This window comes from Chinchilla lanigera, unplaced genomic scaffold (genome assembly GCF_000276665.1).
Source record: "Chinchilla lanigera isolate Chin_1 unplaced genomic scaffold, ChiLan1.0 scaffold00002, whole genome shotgun sequence".
Lineage (NCBI taxonomy): Eukaryota > Metazoa > Chordata > Mammalia > Rodentia > Chinchillidae > Chinchilla > Chinchilla lanigera.
The window spans coordinates 18,169,978-18,186,194 of record NW_004955403.1 but is presented as its reverse complement, the minus strand read 5'-3'; the positions used below and the strand labels follow the sequence as shown (position 1 = coordinate 18,186,194).

Below are 16,217 nucleotides of genomic sequence, written 5' to 3'. Positions count from 1 at the left end.
GATTTAGGTGGTGGAAAACATAGACAATAAGGTAGTAAACAGAAAATTAGAGATGAACAAAAAGATGGACACACAGGTAGAATTCAACACAGAAGAGGTCTGGTTCCAAAAAGAATTGCTATACCTGGTGCAGGTACTGGCACCTTAGGTTTAATTTGTGGAAGAACTTCCTCTTCTTCTGGTGCTTCTTCTTCCTCAGGTACAAATTCCTCTTCCTCAGGTACAAATTCCTCTTCTTCAGGAGGAACTTCCTCTTCCTCAGGAGGAACTTCCTCTTCCTCAGGAAGAACTTCCTCTTCCTCAGGTAAAATTTCCTCTTCAGGAGAAATTTCTTCCTCCAATGGCACTTCCTCTTCCTCTTCACGAGGTAGAGCAACAGGAACTGGGACTACTTCACGTTTCTTTGGCACTTTAAAGATATTTATTCAATTGCACAAGCATCACTTTTATGTAAAATATTCATGACAATGGGACAACATGAAAAGCAAATGTTCTAAGATCATAAAGTATCAGTTATCAATAGACATATGGGGAAGCATTAATTATAATTATGATATATAACAACCCATTAATTTTCTTTTTTGCTCTGGTTCTATTAGATATTAATGTACCTTTGGGTGGTGGAGCTTCCATTTTCTTCAGAACAGGTGTTGGTTTCTTTTCTTCTGGGATGAGCTTCTTCGGCACCTCAGGCACTTTAAAAATAGTATTTGTCTTTAAGAATGTGTTCTTTTACATCATCTTACAGCCATAGATACAAAAAGAATCACAAAAATGCTTAACATGTTTTTAACAAAACACTTTTAAAACACTATATTACAGAGAAATTTGCATATGAGTACTATGTAAGGTACTTAAATTTGCATATGAGTACCATGTACTTTAAATGATAAAGTGATGTACCTTTTGTGGGTGGAGCCTCTGGTTTCTTAGGAGCAGGAACTGGTACCTTCTTCTCAGGCACAGGTTTCTTGGGCACTTCTGGCACTTTAAAGAAATGATTTAGAGAAAAATCTTAAACAACAAAAATACTGAGTTCAAGTATAGTTTCAAAAAGCTCAAGATAAGGTATAAAAATATCATAAATTTCCAGAAGCATTGTATGTTTAAAATGCAATCTTTTGTTTTCCGTAATATAAAAGAGTTGTATCCCTAAAAAGCATAGAATTGAACAAATTAATTTTTTACTCCTAGGAAAATATGAGATAAAAAAAAATTTGTCGTATTGAAATTGCATGTACCTTTGGCTGGTGGAGCTTCCACCTTTTTAGGAACTGGTACTGGTACTTTCTCCTCTGGTACAGGTTTCTTGGGCACTTCAGGAGCTTTAAAGATGTCAAATAGAATTACTGTCACATGTTGCACCAATAGATAACAATCTAGCAATATAAGACCTTAACTGAAGCATCACCAGATAGTGTAGCAATTTCCAATTTAAGACTGAAAATAACATCCACAAAACAAAGGGCAGGTAATACACAACAGTTAAAAACACTGAAAAAACATAGACTGATGATAAAGACAACACACAATGCCTGGTCAAGAATGGCGCTGGCCATTTGGATATTGGAAAAATAATTTATTTTATGCTAAGAACTTTCTACTAAAGAGAAGTCAGGTGTGGTGGTGCACACCTGTAATCCTAGCACTTGCGGGGCTGAGGCAAGAAGATAGCCTCAAGTTCAAGGCCAGTCTTGGCTACAAAGACAGTTTAAGGCCAACCCGAACTACATAATGAAATCTAATGTCAAGAAAAAAAAAAAGAGAGAAAGAGCAAAGCATTAAGTACAAGCTGCTTAAAAGGCAAAATGCATGGAAATACACAGGGTAACCTGCTCCTGTGACTAGCTGAGTGGTTCTTGTATTGGCATTAATAATATTAATATTATCATGGGAAAAAGACTGCCGTAGCTCACCAAGTTATGTTACATGGGTAAACTATTGCATTATTGCCCTGATGGGTTATGAAGAGATGTACCTTTAGCTGGTGGAGCTTTCTCTTTTTTAGGAATTAGCACAGGAACTTTCTCCTCTGGCTTCTTAGGAATCTCAGGCACTTTAAAGACATTGTTCATCATTAAGTTCTAACTCTGAGCAGCAACACTTTCATATAAAGCACATTTAATGGTTTTAGCAATAGATAACAACATACACAAAGGTTTTGTACTCAGAAGAGAGTTAACTATTAAGGCAGATAAAGTCTCCTATATACACATCATCTGAATGCTGGTATACCTTTTGCTGGTGGGGCTTCCTTCTTTTTGGGGACAGGGACAGGCTTCTTCTCTTCTGGAACAGGCTTCTTAGGCACCTCAGGCACTTTAAAGATATTATTAAGAATTGTGGAAATGATACAGAAAAGATATAAAATGTGAAAAGCAGCTGCAGATAGCATACTTCACATCCAAAAGTATCTCTCTTTATATTAAGCAGGGTTGGTCACTGGTGCTAATAACCCCCAGAATTTGACCAAGTCAGACACCCAAACTCCAAAGTTGCTGCTACATATCCCTCCACAGGGGAGAGCATCTACCTTTGATTGGTATCACTGGCACCACTTCTTCCTCAGTGACAAGTTCCTCTTCTTCACGAAGGTACTCTTCCTCTTCATGAACGTACTCTTCTTCATGAATATACTCTTCTTCGTGAATGTACTCTTCTTCGTGAACGTACTCTTCTGCTTCTTCTACAAAATATTCCTCTTCATAGGTTTCAGCTTCCTCTTCAAAAGCAACTTCTTCAGGTTCTTGTTTTTTAGGCACTTCTGGCACTTTAAAGATATTTTTCCCATTACTCAACAAAATTAAGACACTTTTTGAACACAGGCCCATTTACAACAAAAGAAAGAATAGGTGGTACCTCCCCCCCCCAAAAAAGAACTTCACACAAAGAACTGAACATGAATTCAGTAGCAAAGAAGACAGACAACACATTAAAACAGGAGGTATTAAGTACCTCTGGCAGGAGCTGCTACTTCCTTTTTAGGGACAGGTACTTTTGCTTCTGGAACAACCCTCTTGGGCTTCATGGGCACTTGAAATATTAAGAGTAGGGAAATTTTATTGTCAGAAACAGGCTACCCAGTCAGTGTTAGCTTCATTGTAATTTAAGTAGATAGAATATTTTGTAGCTGACTCAAAAGTAGCATACATACAATGGTTCATGTCTAATAAACTTTACATTCACCATGGCAAGGATCTGAACCTCATAGAAATGAAAGTCTATAGAAGTAAGTGTGAGGTAGCAGAATCAAAGAATGAAATGATAGTGTTCCAGTATCTCTGCTGGTAAGAAACATCTGTTACTGAAAAGGCAAATTGCTTCTGGGTAAATATACTTCCTATGATTGCAAGGAAGTTATTTCATACTTAGTATAAACCAGGAAAAGAGTCCCTGGATATTGACTTAGCTTGCTTTTTAATCTTTAAAATGATTTTAGGATGAATAAAGATTTACCAAACTTTGGTGATTATTATTATATTATTATATTAATTTAAATATGTTAGGAATATGACACATGGCCACTGATTTTGCATACAGAAATTCTATTTTATACATATGTAACCATGTGGTAGAATATAGCCATTGAATAGGTGGCTGTGGATATATTTTTAAATAATTATTCTTTCTAAAGGTAACAGTATCTTCTCATCCTGTACTAACATTTTTTTACATTCAACACACTTTTAACAATTAACTTCAAAACACAAAAACAACAAAGTAATGAGAAACATAGGTACATCAATTTCAAAAGAGACATTATAAAAGACCACAATCTAGGAAGGAAATTATACCTTTAGCAGCTGGTTCAGTCACCTGTTGTTTTTCACGTTTGGTAATTGAAATACGTATTTTTTCTTCAACAACTGTCTTTGGTTCTTCAGGCACTTTAAAGATATTAATTATTAAAGAACATTACCACCAACCCTATGAACACTGTGTAATAAATACATGTAAAAAACTGAAATGTAAGAATCAGGACCAGGACAGTCTACTGAGTAAAAACAGAGAAGAACAAATAAGATTGTAAGACACGGAGACAGAACAGAGGTGACAAAGTTGCTTGGGGGAGTCATTACTCTGCAGTGTACCTTTGGGTGGTGGAGGTTTGAGTTTCTTAGGAATGGGCACAGGTACTTTTTCTTCAGGGACAGCTTTCTTCAGCACTTGAAAATATATCCAACAGTAAGAGGTTCTTTTAAAAAAAGGAACTGAATTTCTCAAGAGTTATTAAGAACAAAAAGTTAAGGAATGCAATATACAACACACTATTTTCAAACACAGATGATTCAAGCACTGCTACTTTGACATGTATTTACGGTAGACACATATGCAGGGAACAAAATGTCTCATAACATAATTTTTTTTCACTCTACCTTTAGGTGGTGGAGGTTTTGGTTTTGTGGGAACTGGTTCTTTCTGGACAGGTTTTACTGGAATAGGCTTCTCAGGTTCTTTAAAAGTGCATACAAGGTATTTAACGTTAGACTTTACAGCATGCATGTATAAATAAATGAATAAATAAATAAATAAATAAATAAATAAACAAATGTCTTAAATGAGATCAGAGAATTAAAAGAGTAGATCTTTTATTTACAGCACAGCTCATAGCCTCTGGAGGTAAGAATCAGAGATCCAACTACAACAAGCTCTGAAAGACATAAAAGAGCTTGTTTTTCCCTTTCTCTTTGCTATTTATTCACTTAGGTAGTTGTAACTCTGTCACATATTAAAGTTCTCATTTCACTTGAGATATACAAAATTGTGACTCAAAGCCCTCCCTCCATGATATTAACTTTTAGTGCTATCTGTAAAACTGTGTAGCAAATTCTCAAGGTTAGGCTATGAAACATTGGAAAGTAAATAAGTAAAATAATTCTGATTCATTTCAAAATTCCGGTGGAATTTATTCCTTAAGTAAAATAAATTCTTGAGAAGCAGAACTATATGACTGCAGATTTGCTCTTCACTGTCATTATTTTTGAAGTGGTTGTTGTCCACTTTTCATAAGAACCAAGAGTAATTTTATAAGAGCATTAATAGAGACCATCCCCAAATAATTATCTAACAAAAAATATTCTGAATTTTCCAAGTGAACAAAGAAATTCTTTTCAAATTTCTTTGGGCATCTGCATTTTTATTCTGTTCTAATGGAGTCTGCACGTGTGTCATGTGGTTTTGGGTTTGTAGTTCTGCTCCTACCTGTGATATATTCTTCATGTGCTTTGTACTCTTCATAGTGTTCAACCTCGCGCTCTTCGTATTCTTCGTATTGTTCGTATTCTTCTGTTGGTTCATACTCTTCAAAAGCTTTATAATCTTCGTATTCTTCATATGCCTCATATTCCTCTTCCCGTTCTTCTGAAACAGTTTCTTCTTCTCGGGCATAAGACCATGTTTCCTCTTCCACCACGCTTACTTCTGGAATAATATTGGCAACAGGCAGCATTTTATGCAAAGCCCACTCAGGGATGATTGCAACAATGTTTGGTTTTATTCATTTATGATGGTTTCGTGCACTCGTTATGGGAGACCTGACTGTCCTTAGTCAGTCTGGTCAAGTTATTATAAAATACATATTTACTATCAGAGATTTCAAACGTTCAAGTCCCTGTGCTTAGTCAATAATAAACCAATAAAGTATAGGAGGCAACCTGGGACTCAGCAGGCAAAGAGTCATAGTTTCATGCTCTATGTAATTTAATTAAAGCATAATATACCTTTTGCAGGCCGAGGTTCTCTCTTTGGAACTTCGATGGATACTTTTTCTTCTGCAACAACTCTTTTTCTCAGTTCAGCCACTTTAAAAAAGTAATTATTAAAAGTAAATTGTAAGATTCTGGAAATATATGTGCTAGGAGAAATTTTGTCCAACCCATCCAAGGACAAACACAGCCATAGTGGTGCTCCTTTAAATGTTTCACTTGCATTGCAAGAAAAAAACCCCACAGACGTAGTAGTAAAGATGCTCTAATATACCTCTGAATTTTTTCCTAAGTTTAATGCTTCAAAGGTATTGAATAACTACAGGAAGATCAAGCGCTACATACAAGTGAGTTAAGAAAGACAACTATGCAGGAGAAAGAACTATCAAAATATGATTCAAGCATTTGAGCGAAATTAGGTTACATAAATAGTTTCTGCATCTTAATTCTACGGTGTTTTCATAAGCTCTACTGGCAGAAAATTCAAGATTTCAATTATATAGTATAATTCACAATTATACTCGATTAATTTCAATACCTAGATGTTTGGTTTGATTTCTTTAAAGAGTCAATATACCTTTAGTTGGTGGCTCTGGCTCTCTTCTAGGTTTGAGTTTTGGAACTTTTTCTTCTGGGACAGCTCTCTTAGGTTCCTCAGGCACTTTAAAGACAGATTTTACTTTAAAGAATTGTTTCCCTCATTCAGATCACAAAAAGGCAATCATATGGTAGTATTCCAAACATAAAAGATTTGACATTTCATTACTTCCAACGTAAAACAAAAACAAAGACCACAAAACCCCACACCCATAATCGGTGTACTTAGTAAAGAGAACGTGGCGAGGATAACACTGCTGTGTTAGAGGGCTGATGTACCTCTTGCTCTTGGAGGCTCCTCTTTTTTAGTTACAGCAACAAGAACTTTTTCTTCCTGAGTAATTTGCATGTGCCTCTCAGTCACTTAAAAGATAATTTTAGGATTAGGGAATTACAGTACTTAAAGTGGAATGTTTCAAATATATATTAGCCAGAAGATAATGTGATTTTAAAGCAGAAGAATGTACAAAGCATACACAACTAAACATCACAAGTAATACTCTACCCAAAGACAAGGCGGTAATACACCACTGCCACCAATAGACACCAAATATCTACGTATAAGAAAATGTGACATAAAGGACGGCAGACTAAGAAACACAAGACGGGTTCCTAATTTCTGGTGCTGGAAGACTTTATTTACCTTTCACTGGGGGAGGTTCTTCTATCTTAACCACTTTTGGAGGAACCTTTTTTTCTGGAACTGGTCTCTTCGGCTCTTCTGGCACTTAAAAGATACCAGGCAACATGGTCAAACATACAATATGAAATGTCCGAGATGTAGGAACAATTATTTTCTTGCAATGAAAATTTGAAGAGTCAATTTCAGATAAAAAAGAGAAGGATGGGTCTTATTTAAGAATAAAATAAAACCTAATACCTGCTGGTGGTGGCACCTTTTCCTTTTTAGGAACTGGAGCAGGAACTTTCTTTTCTGGTATGATTTTCTTAGGTGCCTCAGGAACTTTAGAAAGATGAGGTTTAAGAATATTAGTTTGTATTACATGAAGAAATGACATTGGTTTGGGGCTTAACACTCACTTTTGTAAAGATTATACATATACACAAATTAATGACTGCACTCAACAAAAATGATCAGACATGTGCAGACAAAAAGTTATGCAAACTAAAGGCATTATTTTACCAATTAAGACAAATGGTATTAAATTTTTGAGAGAAATTATACCTTTTGGGGGTGGAGGTTCCTCAATTTTGGCAGGAACTTTTGGTTTTGGTATAATTTTCTTCTCAGGCACTTGAAAAAATTATAAAATATACTTGTAGAAAATGTCCAGATTTTTAAAAATAAAAAAATCAAGGAATCTTTTCATTAGTCATGCAATTTATCAGTCTTTGCAATACAGATGACAACTCAGCTATATGATGAAAAAAAGCATAGGATAAACCAATGTAGGGGTAAAATTAGTGTAGGAGTCTGTATACCTTTGGCTGGTTCAGCTTCCACTCTTTTAGAAATAATGTGCAGCTTTTCTTCTACAACATATTCCTCTGGCTCTTCCATCACTTTAAAAACATTAATTTTAAAGGAGTCAAATTGTAGTGTTTCTCATATTCAATTTTAATAGTAATTTGTCACTCTGAAGAGTAATTAAATTGCAAAAGTTCAACACTTGCTCAATACATGAATGTTCCCACTTAAAATACCCCAGGAATATTTTAATCAAGGTATGTGCCTTAATAAAGAGTATGGGAAACATTTTCATTAATTTAATGTTCAAGCTTATCACAAAGAGATAGTGCTTCCATTCGGAGGAATAACAGGACAGGTAGGAGACCAAAACTAATTGAAATGATGAGATAAACAAGAAATGAGAATTTGACAGTGTTGCAAAACACAACCCAACATTCTAGATTGGAAGACTGCAGAGCAGAAAATAACTGAAGATTTAAAAGCGAATTGTAAGGTATTTCATCTGTCCCCTTCAGTTTTGTGACAGATAGTTAAGGTAGAAAACACAGAGACTTCCTGTGATTTTCTAGCCCTCGGGAGTAAAGTTAATTAGGGACTAGAGAAGTCCAGTTAAAAAGACATCTGCTTTCTTCAATGAAACTAAATCTAACAGACCACCCATCTTTTCAGATAATGAAGATGCAAGACCATCATAGTGTGTCTCTTTTTTAACTGAAGTCTAGAGAACTGAAGGAAACTTATAGTGTATACTATTAAAAACTGATATCAGTCCCAGACGGTGAAAACTTTCCTTGTGTGTATGTTATGTTAGGTTTTCCAAAAATTTCTATAAGCGATAGAGTCCTCTTTGTCTATCATCATGGCCTCTTCCAGGAAGCATAATAGAACTAGTGGGGTTCCCATGGAAGTCACACCCCATTCTGTTCTATTCTAAGCAATTCCATTAAATCTGTGCCTTTTGAATTTCACATCAAAGGGAAGGAACAACTGGGATGAGGGAAAGGAGAAAAAGAAAAAAACAAGGAAAGAAAGAAATATATATATATGGATAACTGGGATAATTGTACTGCTGATGCTTATTGGTTTATTGAAAGGAGCAGCTAATGCTTAAAATTTTTGACCAATTTTGCATGTTTATATCTGGTAATCAGAACAACTAATTTGAAGACAACAGTATGCCATATAATAATTATTGGTGAATTTCCGCCATCTTGTTTAGTGAAGCTCTGCATCATTTCTAATGTTTTTTTTTTAATTTTTTTTTATTCTCTTTAATGGTTTGATCAATCTTGCATTCTTACATCTGGTAATCTGAGCAACTTCATTGAAGATATAACAATATGTAATATAATAACCACTGTTAATTCCTATCATTTTGGTTTGAAACTCTGTACCATTTTTATTTTTTGTGTTGTTTTGATTTTGTCTGTGTTGCTGTTATTTTGTTATTTTTTAAAAAATTCTCTTTAAAATAAAAAAAATAGAGAATGGGGATGAGGGGCACTATCTTTTTTTTTTTTTAAATTTTTTTTTTTTGGTTTTTCTCCGGTACCAGGAACCGAACTCACGACCTTGCGCTTGCCAGGCAAGCGCTTTGCCGCTGAGCTAAATCCCCAGCCCCGGGGCACTATCTTTAGCCTGCGACATACTTGAGAACGTCAAAATATGTTGCAATTCAAGTCATCTTTTCATTGGAAAGACAGTTAAATTGTTAGGGAACTCAATTACTTCCTTTTAAGGCAGAGCTATCTGAAAACTTACTTAGCAATGTTCTTTTTTGTACCTACAGCTTTAGCTAGAATGTTGGATTATTAGCAGGAAACCTAGTAGTGACTCAGTTCATTAAAAAGATATCCAATGAGATATTTGTTGATTTGGGCTTCAAAAAATAATAGAAAACTAGCACTGTAGGCATGGGATCATCTAAATAACAAAATATTACACAATTATTTATGTGTATGCTTATGTTGTTATGTTTATGTAAATTACATAACTGTTTTCTCCAAATGTAAAATAGAGGAAAGCCTTCTGGGCCTAGTCTTTCAGATCCATGAATTTGGGCTTCACTTCTGGAAAGTTATGAGATAACGTGTTTATTTTTTTATTTTTGTTTTGTTTTGTATTTTCTTGTTCATTTCAAAACTGTTAGGACATATTAATCACTTGTGTAAACCATTTAGTGGATTATCATTTTCATTTACAATGAATAGGACAGAATGAATAGAATAGAATAGAATAGAAAGAATAGAATAGAATAGAAATAAAATGAATAGAAAAGGAATGAATAGAATAGAATAGAATAGAATAGAAATAAAATGAATAGAATAGAAATGAACAGAATAAAAAAATCAAAGTACATAACACAGTGTAAAGATTATATTGTTTCATAAAACATGTTTCAGATATATATGTGCGCGCACATACAAAGATGTATGAATTATAAAATAAAACATGTCTGTAGATTGTGGTAAAAAATATTTAAGAAGAAATGTCTGTCTGCTAGCAGACTCTACTGCTTTCTTTGCTGGCACCCTTTGAGAAAGGAAGATGCCAGGTTGGAAAGGCCCATGCAGCCAGCAATAGAGGACAACCTCTTGGCAAGAGCCACAGGGAACTGGAGCTCTCAGTTAAAGAGCCCCCCGAGGACTAAGATTCTGTCTGCAACCACAGTGGTTTGGAGGAAAATCTTTCCTCAGTTGAACCTTCCATTGAAACCCCAAATGTGGTTCACGCCTTGATTACAACCTAGTGAAAAACCTTGAAATAGATATCCTGGATGGACCATGGCCATGTTCCCAATCCACGGACACTGTGAGATAATGAAGATTTTCAGCAGACCCCCCCAAAAAAACCCCACCATCTAGTCATTAAATTGCCAAGATGAAGTTTATGCCACCCCACCATGCTGAAGCCAAGTTTTATTTCATGAAAATATATATGTACATGGGAGTACCTATCCCTATTAGTTACATGTGAACATGAAGCCTTTCTTTCCCACACAGCCAAGAAGAAATGGCTAAGAAATACACTGAATATTACTTTAATGTACAATACTTCTGAGTCTTGTGTTTTGCTGAAAAGATATAGCCAATGAGACCAGCAGATGATCACTGAATCTGTGTCATTTTTTGAGTTTCTTTTCTTTAGTGTAATGTATAATCTATGAATGAAAACAATAAGATTCCAGATCATCTCTAGCTCATTTCGTTGTTTACCTTCATATTCTGTAATCTCCACTTCCTCCTCCTCCTCCTCTCTTTCCTCTTCTCTATAAACTGAAACAGACACTCTTTCCTCCTCTTCTGAATAACTCCATTCCTCCTCTGCAGATAGGTTAAAAGATAAGATTTGATTTAAATTCAGCTTGCTGAAATAGGAGTAACAGCCATGTGATCACTACAGATGGATATCAGCTCTTCTGTCTGTTTAGGGCATAAGACTTCCCCACCACAAGAAGGAGAGGGCTGACTTAAGAGGAGGGGACAGTATAGTCCAAGACCGACAGGGATCCGTCACTCATCTCCAAGTGTGACCACTTCCATAACTGTCACATTTCAGCAGTGCATTCACTTTCTTAGAATGGTTCAAAAGTAATATAGACACAAAAGACTCAATTCTAGACCTAAGACAGGTAGATACATTCCAAAACCAAGGTAAGAGGAAGTAACTGACAAGGACAAGATCAAGGGTAAACAAACACATGGGGAAAGGAACAATAGGTAGACACATTCCAAGACCTATGTAAGAGGAACCTGTGTAAGTAACTGATAAAGACAGGTTCAAATGTAGACAAACAGGGAGAAGAGAAGAAGACCTGAGTTCTTCCTCCCCTCACTTCCGGTGATGTACCTTCATGCCGCATGACTTCCATTCTCTGAGGAACTGTGACAGAGAGTTTTTCTTCACCAACAAATCTCTTTTCTTCTACAACAGTTTTCTTAGAAACTTCAGCTTTAAAAAAAGCATGAAAGTTGAAGTTTAAAATGTAAGAATTTTAATAATTCTCTTTCCTTAGTATTTGGGGAGTCTCACTAGCAAAGTGGGAAAACAATATTTGTCACATATCACAAATTTATACACACTGAGGTCTCTCAGAAGCAAGACAAATGGTAGGCACAGGAAGAGACCAGACAGGAAAAAAAAACAAGAATTCACATGCTAAAATATTTCTATCAGAGGACTGAGACAAATCCTACCTCGGGGAGGAGGAGCTTTCTTAGCTACAGGAACTGGCACTGGAACCTTTTCCTCTGGGACAGGTTTCTTTGGTGGAGCTGGTACTTCAGAAATATTATGCATATTTAGAGCTTCAGCGTTATCACATTGAACCCCAGAACACACCATAGATATGCACCCACAAGGTGCATATCTTGTCACAAAATACACTGTTTTGTTTTTGTTTTGTCTTGGTGCGTAATACTATATGGTTCTTGCAAAGATGGAGAGACAATACCTTTCCGTGGAGGAGGTTCTTCCTCTTTTGGAGGAACAGGTCGTTTTTCTTCAGGAACTTTCTTCTTTGGTATTTCGGGCACTTAAAGAAGAGTATTCAATTTAAAAATAATCAGAAAGGCCAAATAGATGAGGAACATAGACCTGGCAGACCCACTAAAGAAGACATGCAATTAAAGAAGCCTAAAGGGAAGACGAGGTTATGTCATGGCGATGGGAGGAAGTACCTGCTGCTGGGGGAGATTCCTCTCTTTCAGTAACGATGGTTATTTTTTCTTCCATGACAACTCTCTTCTGCACTTCAGGAACTTGAAAAGATATTTTTTAGAGCTGACGTTATATTTTCCAAAGCAGTTAATACTGTACATAGTTATATTATACACGGACAGACAGACACTTTTTGAGTTCTCACTCTCCACAGAGCATTCAGTTAAAATTAAATCAACTCAGTTAATGGATAAACACAGAAGGTTTTGCACTCAAGACAGAAAAATGGGGCTTGTTGATTAATCAGATCACCCTACCTTTAGCTGGGGGCACTTCCTTTTTCTTCGGCACAGGGACAGGAGCCTTTTCTTCAGGGACAGGTTTCTTTGGCACCTCTGGAACTTAAAGTGTGTAAAACAGAGCCTTAGTTCAGATATATTGCTTCTCTGAATGGATACAGGCACATTCACAATCTTTATGTAGTTCCTTAATATTGTTATAGATTATCTATGCATCAGCAAATTAGTGCAGAAAATTAAACTATAATTTTATAAAGGTTGTAAAAATGTCACAATGTTTTAGTGGCATTTAGACAATTACAAATGAGTTATGCAACAGAATGTTATACAATAGAAAATTATATGCAGCATTTATCCTTTACTAATATATGGGTCTGCTTTTGTTAAAAACAAATTAGTGATTACACAAACAATAGAGTATGGATATTGTATACAGAAAGATCTTCATGCTTTGTATTGCAAAATGAAGTATAAAGCTGGGGATATAGCTCAGTGGCATAAGCGCCTGCCTGGCAAGCGCAAGGTCGTGAGTTCGATCCCTGGTACCATAAAAAAAAAAAAAAGAAGTATAAAATGATAATGAGTTTAAGACTACTTTAGACTAAAACTTCTACAAGGAGTAGAATAATTATATCTATAGAAGTTACTACTCCCATGTCTTTTGTGATTTTGGGGGGTGTGCCTACAGTATATTAAAAACTAAGACAACATTTGCTCTAGAGACAATCTCTCTTGTAATACCTACAGTCAATGGCTGTGGGAATTTCTGTGTCCAAAATTTTGTGGGCATGTGCATTGTGCTTTTCTTTTAAGAGGTTTCATAGTTTTGAGCCCATTCTCTTACTCCTTCCCAAGTGTTTATAGTGGGTTTAACTGATGTATTCTCAGCACTGATAACATTGACTTTTAAAGGAAAGATGAATTTTAATAGCATGCATTGTCTGGAACAATTATTTAAAATAAGAGCCAGGCATGGGTGGCACATGCCTGTAATCCCAGCACTCTGGAGGCTGAGGTTCCTGAATTCAAGGTTAACCTGGGCTACTTAATGAGTTCAGGCCAGCCTGAACTACATGTGGAGACCATGTCTCCAAAACTAAACAAACAAACAAACTAAGATCTTAGCAATGTTTATGAGGCCCTGCACCTCTACACTTGCATTTGTAGTGTCTTGATACAATTTCTTGTTTCTCTAAAATAAGACCTAACTGGAAAATAATTAGCCTTGAAAATGAGAAGTCAAAAATGCCAGCCCCATTCTACCTATCCTTTTCTTACTGCCATCAATGTTTTCTTGCTTGGTGGCTATTCTATAAGGCAGGTAAGGCAAGGATAGGCTGATTGAGGCTGGCATTTTTGACCTCTAGTTTTCAAGGCTGATTATTTTCTGGCTAGGCTTAATTTTTGGAGAAACATGGTTTTATAGGCAGGCATTTATATATGTATATTCCATGTTGTATGTACAAGCAACATTTACACATGTATGCACGTTGCTATGTAAATTTGTTTCAACGGAGGAGAGAGATCTCTGTGTTCCCTTCAAGAGTAATCAAGCAATTTTGATACTAGAATTGGTTTTACCAATGTGGTTTTTGTATATGAGAGTTAGGTAATTTAAAAAATCATTTTTTAATCATTAGTTTAAAAAAGTTCTGGAATTCTGAAAGAACCAACTTTTAGAAAGAGAGAGGCAGATTTAGTTCAGGAAAAAAACCAGAAGCATTAGGAGGTCCAGCAAGAGAGGAAACTATTCAAAATGTAACATTTCAATAAGTCTGATTTCTCCTAAATTGGATGTTGCTGAATTCTTCCTGAACTCTCAGTGACTGACCAGATGTGTGTAGCTGTACTTTCATTGCCTTTTTTTTTGTTGGGGAGGGGCGGGTTTCCGGTACCGGGAATCAAACTCACGACCTTGCACTTGCTTCATTGCCTTGATAAAGTAGGATCTTTTATCACCCCCCCAAAAAAACCATCAAAATGCAAAAAATGAAGCCAAACACACACAAAGTATTAGTGATATACTACAGCAGCACATGTGAATTCCAGGCTCCATATATAAAATGTACAGTATCACTATATGAAAGGTACCCTGACTAGCTAATTAGATAATTGTAACATTTATGGAAATAATGAAACTAAATGAATGTCTCAAGAAACATGGTGAAGATAAATGTCACGAATCTATTCTTCACCATTGAAGAATTGGCCATCACTGACTTCTAAACAGAGCCGCAGTTACTAGCATATTGTGTTTGCCTTTATGTAGCTGACATCCACTTCTACCAGACACTTGCTGGTTGTCACTGCTGGCCTCCACCTCTTCATGACTCATTAAAGTGTTTCTCTTATGAAAAAGCCTCATATAAGAAAGGGTCAAAGATAATTATTTTTTCTGGAATCTTGTCTATAGAAGACAAGTTTCACACATATTTCTTCTAAGAGCGGGAAGATATTAAAATTTTAAGGTGGCAGTTTGACACAGTCACTTCTTTGAATAACACTTTTTGATGGTGCCTTAGGAATATTCAGGCTCATAAATAATGTATGTCAGAAAACAGCCCCCAAGCTGACAAACATCCAAAACTCAAGAAACAGAAAACAGACAAATTGAAAGGCCGCAGAATACGAGTGAAGACAGTCCAAAGCACAGAACGGGCCTCTGGGGCAAAGGGTCTCCTTGTTATCCATTGTGTACCTTTTGGGGGAGCGGCGGGTTCTTTCTTTGGTACAGGAACTGGCTTTTTCTCCTCTGGTACAGGCTTCTTGGGAACCTCAGGAACTTTAAAGATACCATTGTAGAAACAGTGTTGAATATGCTAGTCTCCTTCTGAGATATTTAAGATTACATTAAAGTATAAACGTTCCATAAAAGAATTAAAAAGTGATTTAATATGCTCTACTTGTGATAGGAAGAAATGCTAAAGATACCAAAACCGTGGAGACATTACACATATTACATGAAGCAGACAAAGACCCTGTTAGCATGATCTGATGTCTAAAACTGTTACTAATATGCATAGAACACATCACAAATTAATAAGATCAACATACATAATTGTACTACAGATGGTTTATAGATGTATTTTGTTAACACATAGATCTCATAAAAAAGATGCAAAAAGACAGGTGCTGAGTTATTTTTTCAAAAGCGTTACTCTACCTTTGGCTGGTGGAGGCTCCACCGTTTTAGGAATGGGAACAAGGACCACTTCTTCTGGAACTGGTTTCTTAGGTGGCTCAGGGACTTTAAAAGAAATGCACAGTTTTTAAGAAATTGTGCATTTTGACCAAATATACATTCTTGCAAGACAGAATTAAAGAGTAGACATTCCTCTTTTATATTAACTGAATGCAAGAAAAGCATAAACGGAGAATGGTTACTGAGAAAATCTGACTATCATCACCTTTAACTGCAGGAGCCTGAATTTTCTCGGGAACAGGTGGGATCACCCTGCTCAGAGAAGCCAGAGCCTGCTTCTGAACATCCACAGTTTTGAGGGTACATTTTCAGCAACTTTACTT

At 36.0% G+C, this 16,217-nt stretch overlaps 1 protein-coding gene across 3 annotated transcripts in view; it reads right to left on the bottom strand.

Moving 5' to 3' along the window:
• The window catches only part of Ttn (titin), a 271,046-nt gene that overhangs the window by 142,195 nt on the left and 112,634 nt on the right, over positions 1–16,217 (bottom strand). Inside the window, exons 118-144 of one of the 3 annotated variants that reach the window (XM_013512608.1) lie at positions 15,856–15,939; positions 15,391–15,474; positions 12,711–12,794; positions 12,414–12,494; positions 12,188–12,268; positions 11,931–12,014; positions 11,584–11,685; positions 10,950–11,057; positions 7,746–7,826; positions 7,489–7,557; positions 7,183–7,266; positions 6,946–7,029; positions 6,582–6,665; positions 6,283–6,366; positions 5,721–5,801; positions 5,203–5,421; positions 4,377–4,454; positions 4,092–4,166; positions 3,795–3,887; positions 2,956–3,033; positions 2,534–2,770; positions 2,236–2,319; positions 1,979–2,056; positions 1,242–1,325; positions 904–987; positions 612–695; positions 125–409 (exon numbers count right to left, since the gene is read on the bottom strand). The exons of the other annotated variants lie outside the window; for them this stretch is intronic. Coding sequence (XP_013368062.1) covers positions 125–409; positions 612–695; positions 904–987; positions 1,242–1,325; positions 1,979–2,056; positions 2,236–2,319; positions 2,534–2,770; positions 2,956–3,033; positions 3,795–3,887; positions 4,092–4,166; positions 4,377–4,454; positions 5,203–5,421; positions 5,721–5,801; positions 6,283–6,366; positions 6,582–6,665; positions 6,946–7,029; positions 7,183–7,266; positions 7,489–7,557; positions 7,746–7,826; positions 10,950–11,057; positions 11,584–11,685; positions 11,931–12,014; positions 12,188–12,268; positions 12,414–12,494; positions 12,711–12,794; positions 15,391–15,474; positions 15,856–15,939 — 2,754 coding nt within the window. The remainder of the gene's footprint in view (positions 1–124; positions 410–611; positions 696–903; positions 988–1,241; positions 1,326–1,978; positions 2,057–2,235; positions 2,320–2,533; positions 2,771–2,955; positions 3,034–3,794; positions 3,888–4,091; positions 4,167–4,376; positions 4,455–5,202; positions 5,422–5,720; positions 5,802–6,282; positions 6,367–6,581; positions 6,666–6,945; positions 7,030–7,182; positions 7,267–7,488; positions 7,558–7,745; positions 7,827–10,949; positions 11,058–11,583; positions 11,686–11,930; positions 12,015–12,187; positions 12,269–12,413; positions 12,495–12,710; positions 12,795–15,390; positions 15,475–15,855; positions 15,940–16,217) is intronic. 3 annotated transcript variants of the gene reach the window in all.